The sequence below is a fragment of the Macrobrachium rosenbergii genome, chromosome 21 (genome assembly GCF_040412425.1).
Source record: "Macrobrachium rosenbergii isolate ZJJX-2024 chromosome 21, ASM4041242v1, whole genome shotgun sequence".
Classification (NCBI taxonomy): Eukaryota; Metazoa; Arthropoda; class Malacostraca; order Decapoda; family Palaemonidae; genus Macrobrachium; species Macrobrachium rosenbergii.
This window is the reverse complement of record NC_089761.1, coordinates 50,514,273-50,531,211: the sequence shown is the minus strand read 5'-3', so window position 1 is coordinate 50,531,211 and position 16,939 is coordinate 50,514,273. Positions and strand designations below refer to the sequence as shown.

At 32.8% G+C, this 16,939-nt stretch overlaps 1 protein-coding gene across 3 annotated transcripts in view; it reads right to left on the bottom strand.

The window, feature by feature from the left end:
* The window catches only part of nAChRbeta2 (nicotinic acetylcholine receptor beta2), a 653,562-nt gene that overhangs the window by 60,767 nt on the left and 575,856 nt on the right, over positions 1 to 16,939 (bottom strand). For all 3 annotated transcript variants that reach the window (XR_010856576.1, XM_067123826.1, XM_067123827.1), the window contains exons 7-8: positions 16,259 to 16,386; positions 9,993 to 10,168 (exon numbers count right to left, since the gene is read on the bottom strand). Coding sequence is in view for 2 of the 3 variants with exons in the window: in XM_067123826.1 (XP_066979927.1) it covers positions 9,993 to 10,168; positions 16,259 to 16,386 (304 nt within the window). In the remaining variant the exon portion in view is untranslated. The remainder of the gene's footprint in view (positions 1 to 9,992; positions 10,169 to 16,258; positions 16,387 to 16,939) is intronic.

Genomic DNA, 16,939 nt, shown 5'->3' with positions numbered 1-16,939 from the left:
GAGTGCTGAAAGAAATAGAAATGCATTTAAGACAAATTTATCTTAAAACGTTTTTTAGGGATGAAAATGGGGCTGTGTTGCTTTTTTAATATCTGGGCAAATGCAGAAGGAACAAATCAACAGGGGAAAAAAAAAAAGTCGATCAACTTTTGGGAGAAAAAGGAGGGCAGCCCAAAAACTGACGTTTTGGGAGAAAGAACGGTATATAGCCGGGAAGCGGAGACGAGATGTAAGCAGAAAAGCATATTAGAGGATGTACGAGTTTTGTATAACTGATACCACGGAAACGTTTTGCACGTAATTCACCCTTAATTCAGCACTAGTGAATATCTTTAGCAATTCCTCTCGCATGAAAACGGTTTGTGTATGATATAAAAACATATATTTCTATAATTTCAAAATATGCCGTTTTCACCTAAGGGAGGGGTGACACCATGCTAGCAAACACATCCGCCCCTGAACGTTCTAGGGGCTGGTGCCTGACTGCGTCTGGTCTTTCCAGACCAAACACACACACACACACACACACACACATATACATATATATATATATATATATATATATATATATATATATATATATATATATATATATATATATATATATATATATATAAATTGACGTGAGTAACATCTTTAATCAGCACAATTAAGGAACGTTGTGTCTGGTCAGGAAAGACCAGACGCTGTCATATTATATATATATATATATATATATATATATATATATATATATATATATATATATATATATATATATATATGTATAATGTATGTATATACACATATCTAATATATATAAATAATATATATAATTATATACATAAAACGGTAAACAAGTAATTTGCAGTCCAATATAATATCTTCTTTAAGGGGAAATGCTAAAAAAAGTAGAAAAATGTGACCTTTCCAGTTTATTTACATATTTTATTTTCCCTTTCTAGTTTTCATCAAAGAGTTCACAACAACCATCTGCCCTAGTCCCTAACCCTTACGCTACAACGCATAAGTAGTAAAATCTGAAACTGGGGAGATCTAGGAAGAAAGCATATTGGATTGTCTTGTAAGAGAAGTACAACCAAGAGCAAAAAAAAAAAAAAAAAGTGTGCAAAATTCCAAATTTTTCATTCGTTACAACTAACTATTCCAAAGTCAAGAATTTCTTATAAATTACACCCGTTTATTTTCTTAATTTGTCTCCATAAAACAATTCGTCATATCTCCTCGACACCCCCCGAAAAGCAAAGAAAAACGGAAGGTGCAACAATAACAACACAGCGACGCAGAACCAGCACCCACCACCCGGTGGCAAAACGAGAAAATTCCTCCGGACCGTAATAGATGTCCCATTGGCACAGGACTATTAAAAGAGATCTGATGCCATCAAAGGGGGATCTTGGCTGTTCTTTCGCCGGGAGGAAAAAGACAGGATCAAAGGGATTAAACTCCCTCGCTATCTGATCAGGGAAGGATTTCCCCCGAAATCACATTGATATAAATTGATTGCAGAAGGTCTGCAATGAGTTTAGTCGACTGTTTCCGTTTCTAAAAGAGAGGCCGCTGTTTTAAATCCATTGCTGGGATTGCAAGAATACACTTATTGGTAAATTTTATGACATTATAAAATATAATAATTAATTAACAAATATATAAAATTAATTCCTAAGCACCGTTATCTGCTATTTTACAGTGGAGCGAACAGGTTTGTGAGCATTAGGAATGGCATCCATTCATTCCACTATCAAATGACAGATAGCTATGTTTAGGAATTAATTTTATATGTTGAGAAATATATCTCGTAATAATTATCAAGAAATGGATCATTAATTTGTATATATATCTATAGGTATTAACATACATACATACACACTGCAGAGTTCATTAACTTGGTAAATCGTTATCTGATAACCTAAGAATGAATATTCCAGAGAGTGATATAGATAGACTAAAAATAAAACTAAATGAAAATAGTCTACGTTAAACTGATAGCAAATAATGCGAAATGATTTTCTATTTATACATCGAATACCCCCATTACCTGTTTAAATGAAAAAGACACCCCTAACTTGATCTCTTTGCTAACTATACGGTTAATCCAGTTAATTTTTAACATACTGCCAACATGAAAACAACATTGGGCTTACTATCAGAAATAAGATACATGTTGGATACATGTTATTCCCATAAATTATGCAAGAAAATGAAGGCTGAATCTTTTAGAGAATATTTAACGTATCACATTTGCAGGTACCTTTACGAGAAGAAAATATACCAGTTAAAACATACAGGCATCATTTTGATTATTACATCCTATAAACCCTTTTACCCCTAAAATGATTTGAGTCCCTTTGTGTACCAAGAGTTCTATTCTCAAACACTTGTCCCATTAGGATATAATATACGCATAATTTTTCATTCGCTCTAACGAATTAGCTGGATCAAAACAATGTTTTTAGTTACCTTGTTACCTTAAATACATAAGTAGCGGCAAGGCTGGATTCAAAATCTGACCTAATTACCGCTGATATACATGATTCTTTTGAGCATATCTAAAGTTGGAAATTAACAACTGATGTTTAGGAACCATTCGATTGCAAATAACTGAAAAAAATTCACTGAAACAAAAGAATTAATTCCAAAGAACCCAATGGGAACTGAAAATATGAATACCAATGGTAAACCTACAACAACAGCAAAATATGACCAAGGTTGAACATTTCTTAATATGTAAAATACAGGAATGGACTCAAAAATTATTTCGATATATATTTTTTATTATGCATGTTCATTTGCACTTCGTTTTTATAATTAACTTACAACTAAAATTACGTGCTGTAAACATTAGTACACAATTGAGGTGGAAAGAAATTGTTTCGCTCGTCGATAACATATTTTCAATTCCTAATACGACAATGTCAAAGGAACCCCCATCGCTAATACCAATGAAAAATTCAAGTTCGGTCAACTTTTCATTCTGTGCAATTGCTATCTCCCCTTATTTTCACTTATACAGTTTTTTTAAATTACTTTTTATTTCCGTTCTGTATTTTTTTCTCATAAATTTTTAGCGTTTTTCGAAGCTCTCCGACTATATGTAGGGGAATTCTTTCATCAATACCTGTAGTTGCCTGTTGCCTTAATTCTCAGAAATTCTCTTCATGCACGTTTTACTTTTAACTAGCCTACATTCACCACCATAATATTTTCATATATCCCCATCCACTTTCAAGGCTATTTTTAAAAGGTTAATCCAAATTCCTATCGATAACCTCTTTCAAAAGAGTCACTACATTTTTCAATACAGGCTCCTATTCCTGTAATTCGTTGAATTCTCTTCCAAAAATGTTTCCGAGCAGCTACATCACTTATAAATACAATTTTTACATCCAATATTCCTATGAAAATAGAGTTCATATAATATACGGATTTCAGAAATGTTTGTAAATACCATGTTTTTTCTAATATCTTTCTATATATGTTTTTTTATTTCCGTCTCTGAGGATTAAATTTTATTTTCATTCACAAAATACTAATTCCTACTCGTTTTGCTTTTAATATCCGTATTTCCTTAAATCCAACTACTGAGATGTGCTTCTTCTTACAGAGCATAAACACTCAATAACTTTAAGCTTTCTGTCTCGTATTCTTTGGAATTTTCTTTAGGACCCCTATTCCACTTTTTAATTCGTTTAAATCTCAGTTACAATATTCATAAACATTGAAAATAAGAGGTTCATATGACTATTACACTAATTTCAAAGTCCTACAAAAACGAGTTCTTTTCCTAGCCAAGATACCAGTTCACATTTGTCTCAGATGTAGGTTTTTCTGGTTTATTTCAAATCCTCCTCTGGTATTTGACTCAAATTACAGTACAAGAAATATTATCAATAATATACCTAAAAGCTCTTTAATTATTTTTAGCTTTACACAGTTAATGTCACTATCCTTTTAATTTGAGCATTTAATTATGAGTATTAACCATTTTGTTTTTCTGGCATTTAAAATAATCATCTATATATTTTTCAAACATTTTTACTTCCAATTCCAGAAAATCTTACACTCATTGATAAAGATAAAGAATCCTTAACATTCTTCCATAACATTTCAAACTCCCTACCTTCAGCTGACAGGTTTATTTTATATACCATAACACCTATCATCTTAAAACAATCTTATTAACATTCTTCCCTAACTAAAGTACACTTCATTATTACCTCATCCCAACGGAACTCATGGGAAAAATTTTAAATATCAAGTGTAACATTATACTATATTCACAAGTGATAAGAAGATACAGTCTTCTATATATGCAAATATATTATATAAAAAATGCAACGTGTATTCATATTTCTTTTTTCGGAGTAGAACATCGACTGTGCCGCTGGACCCCACATGAGTATATAGAATGAGGGGGGCCAGGTCCGAACCTCGGGCTATGAGTAATTTTCCATAGACTGGGTCTTGCCGTCATCCAACCAACCATGACAGCTTCTCTTAAATCTACCCCCTATAAACGTACATGGAATAACAGTATCTTTCTCCTAGATTCCTGATGGTATCAATGTCCTCAAGTCACAGGAATCTGCCTTCCCGACCCTCTCCTACATACACAAGCAAGCAATCACACTTAGATGTTATTTAAAGTTGCATAATCACACAGCCATCTTTGCACGTGTGAACGCGGTCGTCCATATTTATCGAAAATCATTGCTGTGTTGCTCTATTTATGTTATGCCGACAGCTGTTTCCCCGAGAATTATGAGAAACTGGAAGAGTATTGTCTTACGTCATATATGCATTATATATATATATATATATATATATATATATATATATATATATATATATATATATATATATATATATATGTATGTATGTGTGTGTGTGTGTGTGTGTGTGTTTATGTATATACAATATACTAAAAATATTATGCTGATATTTCTAAAATATATATACAGTATATATATATAACATATATACATATATGTATGTATATATATATATATATATATATGTATATATAATAAAAAACCATAAAACACTATTTGGATGTTGCAACCACAGAAGGAAATATATATATATATATATATATATGGGATAATATATGGTTGTAAATATGCAAATAGTGTTTTATATATGGTGTGTGTGTGTGTGTATTCTACTGTTGTAAAAATATTATGCTGATATAAAAGACATTCACACATATAAATATATATATAATAAATATATATACACACATATATATATATATATATATATATATATATATATATATATATATATATATATATATATATATATATATATATGTGTGTGTGTGTGTGTGTGTGTATGAATTATTGTCACGTACACCGTGGCATTTCTTATGCTCAGAAATATTTAGCCGCAAATATCATTTAATATCAAATTTACTACATCTCGGGAATAACTTACACCCAAGGGAATTATAATTGATAAGTGCTTCATTACTAGTGGCATTCGACCCGCTGCCTGCTAAAAAAAAAAAAAAAAAAATACACAATAACTTTTAATCACTGAGCCATCTTGATGGATCAGTGGTCAAAAGTCACCGTACATCGTTGTTTCTAAACGAAGCAGCGGTTCGTAATCCCGCTCATAATGAAGCACTTGTTAATTATAATTCCCCATGGTGTAAGTTATTCCCGAGCCATAGTGAACTGGCTATTAAATTATATTTGTGGGATAATATTTGTGAATACACACACAAACACACACACACACACACACACACACACACACATATATATATATATATATATATATATATATATATATATATATATATATATATATATATATATATATATATATATATAATATGGTATATTACATACATTTCTGCAATTTAATCCGGATATTATATGCTAATGCTGTGTCAAATTTCTGCAAAGGGAATATCCACGATTCAGCAATTAATGTATCAATGTGTCATTGACTGTTGTATTGTTTTTTGCTTTTTTAAATAAAACGGAAAAACGATACAACATTCAATGACAGACTCATAGTTTAACTGCTGAATCGTGGATATACACTTCTGCAGAAATCTGACACAACGCTAGCAAGTTCATACAATCACACAGAAGGCTCTTCAGCTGCTCGCAAAGTCCAGTGGACCATTCATTTTTATCTTTCATTTAATCTTGTGCTTCCTGAATATTGATATTTTTCTTTTTAGAAACTTTTAGTAATTTTTCTATTTCATCCCCCTAACACTTGCTAATTATACACTTTACCAGCCTGTTGCCCTCCATGCATCCCTCATGACCAAACCAAATCTAAACAGTAATCCATCCCTTCACCACCGCTATATTTTTTATCAATGTATGTTTGCATTTGCCATCCATACTTTACTTCCAAAAGGGGAATTAGCTCAACAATCCCTTCATTAACTTTTTCCCCAGCCGTTGCCTTTACCCTGCTGCCTCCCTTGCTTCACATTTAGAGTGACGCCTCTCTGATCCCAATCCGACCATCGTCTGTTTATGTACTCACAAATACATATACAAGTCAACCACTTCCAGTCTTCCATCATCCATATTAACATTCATAGTTCGATCCTCCTAGTTTCCACTTATTATATATATATATATATATATATATATATATATATATATATATATATATATATATATATATATATATATATATATATATATATATATATATATATATATATATATATTAGTATTTGGTTTCTCTTTAACGTAAGTTAACTTTCATTTTTACATAGGTCACGAGAAACTGCTAGCTGGTTCTTTTCGCTCCCCTCAAGGGTTTTGTATTCAATGTTACATAGCTGTATTTATCCTTTTGTTTCTCTTTCTTTCATATTTCAACAAGCGGAGTGTCGTCTTCGGTAACTGCCTCTTTCCCCTGATGGTTTTACCCTGCTTTTCTAGTCGCCCTTAATTTATGTGGGGGAGCTTTCCATCAGGCGAAGGTTAATCGTTACAGATCTCCGAAGGGGGGTTCATCACCTTGTATTCTAACTGCACTCTTTGTCACTTGTTGTCTGCAACACTGCCTGCTGGCCAAGGCCACGACATTTAGACGCTCGCTTTTTTTTTTTAACGTCAGACTGCTGTTCGTGGTGAAGGAGTGCCTTGTGCCTTCTTGAGCGAGCTTGCCTGTGGTATTTGCTTTTGCCCACACGTGAGCAAGGTCTATCCCTTGCACTGACGAGTGCACTGCTGTATCCTCCGGGAATCGTCAGGAGGCCTCCTGAGGCAGGAGAAGGGTGAGCATCCCTTTAGCCCATATTTGCTTTACCCTTTTATGCCGGTGGCGTCTCCCGGCGGAGGATTACTATTAGACATAAAGTGTTAAGTGGAAGCTCCCGTTGTAGCCTTTATGAAAAGGACAGCTTTTCTCAGCTGCACACAGCTTTTGTGTAAATACATCGTTTAGGTTGAAGAGGATAAGAGTTTGTGAAGGTGTATTGTTATCTATTTTTGTATATTTATCCTTTTATGTAAAGGAAGCATATTAGTGTTAAGGTTTTCTTATCTGTGTCTCTTCCTTTCGTGTAGACGTGTGCGTGTGTTGGTTTCGATCCACCACTGTGGCATTTCTCTCCGGCTCTTCGGTACAATAGTTAGGTAGGAGACTGAGGTATGTGTGAAGGTACTGTATATGACTGTGTGTTTTTTCTAGTTCCTCAAGCACGTTTTCGGGGACATTTTTTGCATTAAGTGTTTTAGTGAATAAGTGTTAAATTTAGGCATTTGGTTTTTGTCACCCTCTTTGAGTGTTTATTACCTAAAGTCTGGTCTGTGGGAACTCTTTGTCTGGACTGGCGATTGATTTATTGAACAGAGGACCTGGTTAAAAATAATCTGTTGTGGTTCATAACAATACACACACACACACACACACACACACACACACACACACACACACATATATATATATACACACACACACACACATATATATATATATATATATATATATATATATATATATATATATATATATATATATATATATATATATATATATATATATATATATATACTTTATATTTAGTTTGTGTACCTCTTCATAATCATATATCTGGAATGTAGGCGCTAAAGCCGTGTCATCAGTGGTTCTCAATTATTTTACTAGTTTCTAAATCATTGTTCAATTGTTCATTTCGTCTTCTTGTCTTGACATATGCCATTTTCGGTGTTATTCCTTTCCTTTTTATCACATGTCCCCTTCTAGTCTTCTCACATCATTTCCAAAATATTTGATTTTCTCACATACAAGCATTTACACCAAAGACTTGTTTTATTAATTCTCGAAATTCTCGGCCTTACAATGTTTCGTTATTTACTTTTTACTACCATGAGATTATCTGTTACTATTCATGTATTTTCAGGGGAGAGGGGAGTTACGGATATTTTCAAGTTGTATTTTCAACAGACCTTAACTTTCCATCAATATCCTAAGCATTAAATGCATTTTATGAAATACTGAACTTGGTTTCTTATCTTACGCCGTGTACCTTCTTCGATGAACGCTGCAAATTCCTGAATATTACTGTAAATATATATTTTATTTCTTATTCATATACGCAAGCATTAGAAATGATGCTTGTATAATCAAAACAATTTGCATAAGCTGGACAGAAAATTTCAAAATTTTACACAAACAAATTACAATATATGTGTACATATATATTAGATATATATATATATATAATATATATATATATATATATATATATATATATATATATATATATATATATATATATATACATATGTACTTGCAAGTGGGAAAATTTCTTTAGATGCAAGCGTCAGTGAGACTGTGATGGTAAATGCAAACCGAGATGATTGGGCAATGAATACTAATATGAAAAGTGGAGTATTTGGAAATAAATATAACATATGACGGTAAGATCAGACAGTGGTGAGTCACAGGACATGTTAAGCAAGAAGACAGCATGGTGTCTAAGGACGCCAGGGTAGGAATGTCTTAAGGGTCTGTGGATCTAACTTGTTTAGTGTCGATGATGAATGAAAATTTAGGAAAAAAGGGTTGTAGCAGCTGACACGAACTGATTGTGTATTATTTGTGGTGTAAGAAGAATTGACGGTGAGAATTGTACAGATAAGGAAAAATGGTAAAACGAAGGTGAAAGGATGTACCTGAGTTTTGAGATGGTCTGGCCATGTGGCTAGAATGGGAGACTTTAAGTTTGAGAAAAGCATGTATAATTCGAAAGTGTTTTGAGAGAGAATGAGAAAAATAAAGTGGTGGATGGATGGCATCTAAAAGGTGTGGGAATTAAGGATCTTACTATTCAGGAGGCGAGAAGCGCACGCGGTGAAAGGTGAATGGCACAACATGTGTAAAATTTGACACAATACTAATGATCCTTGTTTGTGGGTGCATGGTGCGGTTAATTTGGAAGTTTTCTGACTAAGGGATCATCCATAATTCAAAGTTAAAGTCGAACTAACTTTTTTCTGACGACACAATTTTAAGGGAATAGTTTAACATTAATAAATAAAAATAATAAATTAATATAAATATATAATATATATATATATATATATATATATATATATATATATATATATATATATATATATATATATATATATATATATATATATATATATATATATATATGACTGATAGAAAAGATTCTTTTAAAACTACATCGCTGATACGTCTACATATGTAGGATAAGAAATCCAAAACAGGTCATTTTACCTGATCGATAATACAACACACAAATCCCTTCTTTACAACTGAACTTGAATGTTACTTGCAAACAATCAACAAGACATGTTAACTAACAGATAAACACATACTCTACGTACACAAAGCAGAAATAAGTACAAAACACATATCATTCTCCATGAAAGAGGCAAAGGAAAAAAAAAAGTCTTGCATTTCAAAAGACATCATTCCAACGTACTTTAAGAATCTCTACCCCAAAATGGCACAGTTAGGCGACACCTTCTTACCTGAAGTGGATGTTAAGTACGCCGACGGTGACGCAGATGGAGAGGGTGACGAGGATCATGGTGAAGAGGAGGTACTTGCCGAGGAGGGGGACAGCCAAGGAGGTAGGGGGAATAATTTCAGCCAACAGAAGGAAGAACACAGTGAGGGACAGCAGAATGGAGATACACAAAGTAACCTGAAGGTTGGGCCAACGTTAGACATTAAGACTCGTCTCCTTCGACTTTTTCATCACGTTCCTAAAATTATAATTGTGTCCTTTTCATTTAAATCCAACATCGTTACAGCTTAAAAAATAATCCCTTAATACATCCAAGGGGAGTTTCACTTTCGTTCCACATCTTTAAACGCAATGAAACTTTCCATATGATCTTACATTATTTAAAATCAAACACCATTCTCTCTCTCTCTCTCCTCTAAGAGTAATAAAATACTTGAATAACCCGTTTTGTCTGTGATCATTGAAGTCGAGATATCCAGTGACCCTGCACCAGAGATTTTTGAAACTACTGTTTATGGTACATCAGTTTCTCTCGAGTACCAGCCTCATAGAAGAGCTGTAATTATTGATGACGAAGTAGACTGACTAATTGTGTCAAATCATAGGAAAATTACTTTCATTGATGTTCAGGCACCTGCCACCCGTCCATGGAATTGTAAATTTCATAAAAATGTTTAGTTTCGCAACACTTTTATCAGGTTTAAAATTCCATTGGTGCGTGGTAGGTGCCTAAACAGCAATGAAAGTAATTTTTCTATGCTTTCACACAATTAGTCAAGTCTACTTCGTCATCAATAATTACGGTTCTTCCGTATGCACAAAATAACACAAGTCGAAGGAATTATGAGGTTTTCAATGGGGAAAACGACGATAAAAATGTTTATAATACTCCTTTAGATGGCGAATATCACATACATCCGACTCACGTGAAAAGGGCCTCTGTTTCAAAATAAGCATAGAATATAAGCATGGAATATTTCGTTCCTTAAGTACTTATGCAATGGGACTTCCATAAATGATGTCGATGCTACGCTTTCCTTTTATGAAAAATATTTTTCTGATGCCAACTCCAACCCTACGACTTCCAGGATAACATTTGATGTATTCATCACAAGGAGATTCTGTCCATACATGACTGGAAGACATTTCAGGATTTTCAAAGGCACGATTGTTAAAAAAATCAAGATGAATAATTTTTGTTTGAAACTTGGACATTGGTTGTCATCTAATTAATTAATTAATCAGTCAATTTACATATCACCAGTGGATGTAATAATGATACAGGGTACAAAGGGGGGCAAAAAACTTACTTCCCAAAAGGAGCAGAAGGCATTTTGACACATTTTAAGAGTCATGTTTACCAATAGAATGTTTTACCATATTATGAAGAAAAAATATCACCTTACAAATGTTTATATGAAACATAAAATTACCCAGGTACGGGGAGTATGTGGGAACTTTAAAAATGAGACTGTGGTTGCTGTTATTACAACTAGTTTACACATCCTGAAAATTTTTCCGATACAAAAACAAAAGAAAAACTTACTCGAATTAAAAATGAATTAGCGTCGCCTAATGCAATGCATATTCATTATTTATGCTGATAATACACGTATGAAGAATCCTTTAACCATTGCATTTATATAACTCCTATTTCCTGTAGTATGTTAACAAGATATTACATATCGTTCAACTCCAAGTTATATATGGAAAATAGGAGCAATGTAATTGTAGTACGCTAATGATTCGATTATCAACTTACTCGGAAAACAAGAAATACAAATATTATTTAACAATAGTAACCACTAAACGATTCCAATTAGAAAGATATAACACAGAGGAAATAAAAGAAACAACTAAGATACTTTATAAGGAACCATAAGAAAGAAGGGAAAACTCAACTTGAGTGGGAGAAAGAGAGAAAACCTGCTGCCACAGAAGAGCTATCAATGTTACAAGGGTGTTCACAAACACAATAGAGAGCAAACATAATATTATCCACCAACATAATCAAAGAAATAAAAAATCACTGTCTATTTATAGAAAACGGGAATGGCAATAAATACTGAAACAAATGTAAATTAATAGGGGATGTTTTGTAGCCTACACAATAGCACCTCTAAACACATACAGACGGCGGTAAAATGTAACCATATATACATAGGAATTAACAATATTCACAACCAATTATGTTAAGAATATCAATTGATATTTAAATAATAATAATAATAATAATAATAATAATAATAATAATAATAATAATAATAATAATAATAATAAAAAAGCGCTAGAAGAAAATTCAAGCATTTAAAATTATAGAAAAAACTGGGAAGCAGGATTACGTTGTGCTTTAAAAAACTTTTATTCGGTCTACTGAGCAAATAAAAGACAAAATTAAAGCGAAAAGTACCTTAGATCGCGTTTTTAGTTAAACAATTAGTACGTCAATAAAATGAAGATTCGGTATTGGGATGCATTTGTTTATGTAAAAAAAAAATAATTCGTATAAAAAGAATGCAGTTAAAGTTGCCATCCCTAAAGGAATTTCCAATCAATAAATGAAAGTTTCACTACTCGCTTCCGAAATAAGTTAATCTTCCATAAGAAAAAGTTTGTAAATTGCACAGTTTTTAAAAAGGAAAATGTCTGGATGACTGAAGGCCCTTATCTTTCCTTTTTACCCAAGCCGCATTCATTACTTTCTTAAATTAACATATCTGTTCGCTCCATCGTCAAGAAGTAACGATGGCCCCTCAGCCGGAAATCGGCCAATAGCTGAGGGCCTGAGCCTGATTGGCCAAGGGCGTGACTCGTCAAGATTAAGTCAAGCAAGCAACCAGGCACGACTGGCCCAGAACGGTACAGGGCGTGGCTCTCGCCAGCGATTCACGATTCATGCTCACGGAGAGTTCTGTCATGCTATGCCATCTCACGCACATGAGCACCTCTGATTGGTTGAATGTTGAAAAGGCGGGGATTAGCAATAGAAAATCATGCATGGCGAATTAAAGACTGATTACATTGCTTTTTAGAGAAGATGGATAAAGCTTTATATTCAGGGTTGTCTAACGTTAGTCCACCCAACACATTACTTTGTGCTCCTCATTCATGCTCTCAATAAGGGAGCTTTTTAGCTTAACGCTGTAAATGTAAGGCTATAAAATTAATTGCATAGGTAGATAGTTTAGGTACCTGTGAAACTGAAAAAATAAATTAGATTAAATATAAAGATATCAAAATAACTGCAGAATATATACAAAATATTTTTAGACATTTCGATAAGCATTATTAGATAATGTTAACTGCAATCAAATGGTTTACTTTCAAGAGCGAATTTACATTTAAAAATTTTAAAATGAGATCATGTTTCAAGGATTATTTTGTTAAATGAGCAAATTCACGTGCTTTGTGAGATTTTTGTACGTTAAAAATTATGTTTACCATTGTCATAGAGAATAATTTAAGGATTTTATGTTTAGAAATATTCATGGCTCGTCACATTTAGCCACTCTGGATTATGAAAGCAGCAGCATTATGTATTTGTGTGAATACTCATTATTAAAGCTGTTTTGTATAATCAAGTGTGCACTTACCTATCATATTTTTTGTCCCTAATTTCATCTCTTAACATCTCTGTTAAAAAAGCTACTTAAGGTCTCTTTGATGGTAAAGTTTTACATAGCTTTATTATAATATTTCATTGATAATGTTAACCAATAAGCTTCATGCGAAACAGTTATTATGTAGGTTGCGTAAATTATAGACTTCAGGATATGATCCCTAAAAATTACATTGTTTACAACCAAATACAATAACAACTTCTATCTCAAGAAAAATTTGTATACAGAGTTTTCTTTTTATCTTTAAATACAAATACTACAAGTTCGAAACTCATTATCAAATACATTAATCTCTTTTACACAGATCCAAAAAGACTCAACTAATAACTATGACTATAGAAATATCCTCATTTCGTGATGTGTCCGAACATGTCTACCGTGTAGGAAGTCAACCCACCGCCTCCTTTTGAGCATACACACAAATACACACACAAACACACATTATGTCTAAATACACAGGACACAACTGTTGATAGATTAACAGAAATACAGTCTACTAATACTTCAACAAAATTGTTGGCTCCCAACTTAACTTTTTTTGGTTTAAATGTATAATATATTGTGGATTTCAAACAAGAGCAGAACAACTGACCCATTTATGACCTTTTGTGATAAACTCCTGATAATCTGGAGGTATGGTTGGAGAATCAACAAGAGAGCAAGAAGGCTTGTTTTCAGGATTTGAAAGAGCGATTGCCCACAATACACCTTTGTAAATAATAACCTTTCCCAAGAACTATTATTGCTTTATATTTGGAACATGTTGTAATTATTGTAATTGTGATCTTATGACTATTTCAAAACTGAAGTTACTTTGTGACACAAATATGTAAATCAAAGACTTCACACACACACACACACACACATACACTGCCAGGAATTGATGTACTGTATAACCTTCTAACTAAAGCTCTTCGATCACATTCATTTTTGCTGGTCTTTCGGAGAGAATTTTTCCAGGTGACACTTCGCTAAGCTGAATGCTAATTAAAGGTGTAACGTGTATTACACTCTCAAACTTCACAATTACAGTTTTACAGTGCGCAAATTGTTCTAAGAGGCAAACATTATTTAAAGAACGACGAATTCCTCTTTACAATTCAACAACAGAATTCTAAAGTTTAACAGCTCAAAATAGTTCTAGACCAATTTTATGTAATATTAGCATCAGTTTTAAAATACTACAAATCCATTATCTACCTGGGCTATACCTGCGATAGATTATTTCTAGAAAGTCTGGAGAAGTAAACCCCGATGTCAATTTCATCTAACTACAATCGTATCAATGTGATTTGACGTTTTAATTAATGACAAACATTTCTAAATACAAACAGTGTTACAGAAAATTTTATTGTAATTTCCAATTCCTGAAAGCTATACAGTCTTTCCTTACTGTACAAAATTACATGTTAAAAGAGGGTGTTGGCAAATGCGAACATTTATTTTTGTTATCATAAGCCATCAATTACTATTTAGTTCCATTTTCGATTTTATTTAATTGTATTACGCAATTGCATGTAATATACAAAGCTTATTACATCGCTTACTAAAAAATAAGTTTAAGCGGAAATTCTCTTTGTCTCAACAAACTCTTGTACCATGACTAATTTCTATATTGTAAATTAAAGCTGTTTTATTTACAGTATAAATGTTACTTAATATATATATATATATATATATATATATATATATATATATATATATATATATATATATATATATATATATATATATATATATATATATTTGACCCTCAACATTATGTACTTTTGATACAGCTTTTGAAAAGCATACTATTCTTCGGATTGCTGTGTAACTATCAATGACAAGAAATAAATGCCGTTTATTTGAATTGCAATGCTCTTCCGATAAGAACTCTCCAGATATTAAAATGAAGTTCCTGATCTTTGAGAAAATAACGAGATAAACTTCAAAGACATCACACTGCAGTGTAATCAAAGACTATGGAGACTTTTCTTTGACGACCACAAATTATAATATAAACAGAACGAAACAATATTTTATGCTCCATAAACAGCATTCTCATTACATATACATGTATGACTACATCCGTATTTATATATATATATATATATATATATATATATATATATATATATATATATATATATATATATATATATGTATGTATGTATGTATGTATATATTTACATATATTACCATACGTATTTCTATCATTACAGGTTATGGCGCCTCCGAGTTTTCATAAAGTATTTACTGCAAATGTTGCTAGTCCCATGTCCTGGCTTTACTTGGTGGTTACCTACACGTGTTAATTAATCCCAACGTCGCTGATAAACTTATGTTCATCGAACGCATTACTGCCCCCACCCCCCCGCCCCGTGGGTGTGTGTGTGTACGAGGGAAAGGAAGTGAGGTTCTCAGTGTGAGATCGTCTACTGTGATAAATCTTTTTGCACTAATATACATTTTCATCATGTGCACAACAAACCACAACAAACAGCAATCTTTGCACCTCAGAAAATAAACCATAAAAATATACATTCGTCACTACGCAGTCTCCAGACTGTATATATGTATACCCTTATTTAACCTCAACTCTTTCAGGACTAGCAAATCTTTATGTTTACTCCTGCCACCTTCTCCTCTACTCCGGAAACTTCACCTTTTCCCCCGAATCGGACGGTAGATAGAAGACCAGCACCGTCAGGAAGGATATGCCGACGCAGGGAATGATGAGATTGACAGTGTAGAACAACGTCTTCCGGCGCATCGTCAAGTTGAAGGTGATATCTGTGGAGAGAAGAGCAAATTAAAAATTTATGGAACCCAAATAGAAGATGACTTCAAATTTAAGATGGATAATTTTATACGGCAGTACATGGCTGAGAAATGACAGTTACAAGATGATGTAGGCCTTGAGATGAATTCGATTTTCTGATGGAACGGACGAACATTACCGAATTAATTCACTTGTGTAAATATATGTGTATTTAATGTGTATATGTACTTGACGTTAAAGTAGCATACATGTATGTACGTACATGTATGTGTATGTGCAGGCACATACAGACACATGTACCCCAAATGTTATTGTGATATGTGTTTTTAAGTGGACGTGACAGGGGATTCAAGAATAGCATGGAAGGCTCATTGCACAATACATAGGTTGTGAAAAAGTTTTTAAGGGTTGAGTAACGTAACATTAAACGTACACAGGAAGAACGTGACATAGAACAAGAACAAAAGTTCATGAAAAATACATTGTTTTCTTCGTTCCTTCCGGCCTCTGTCGACACACACACACGCACACACAATATCTATATCTATATATATATATATATAT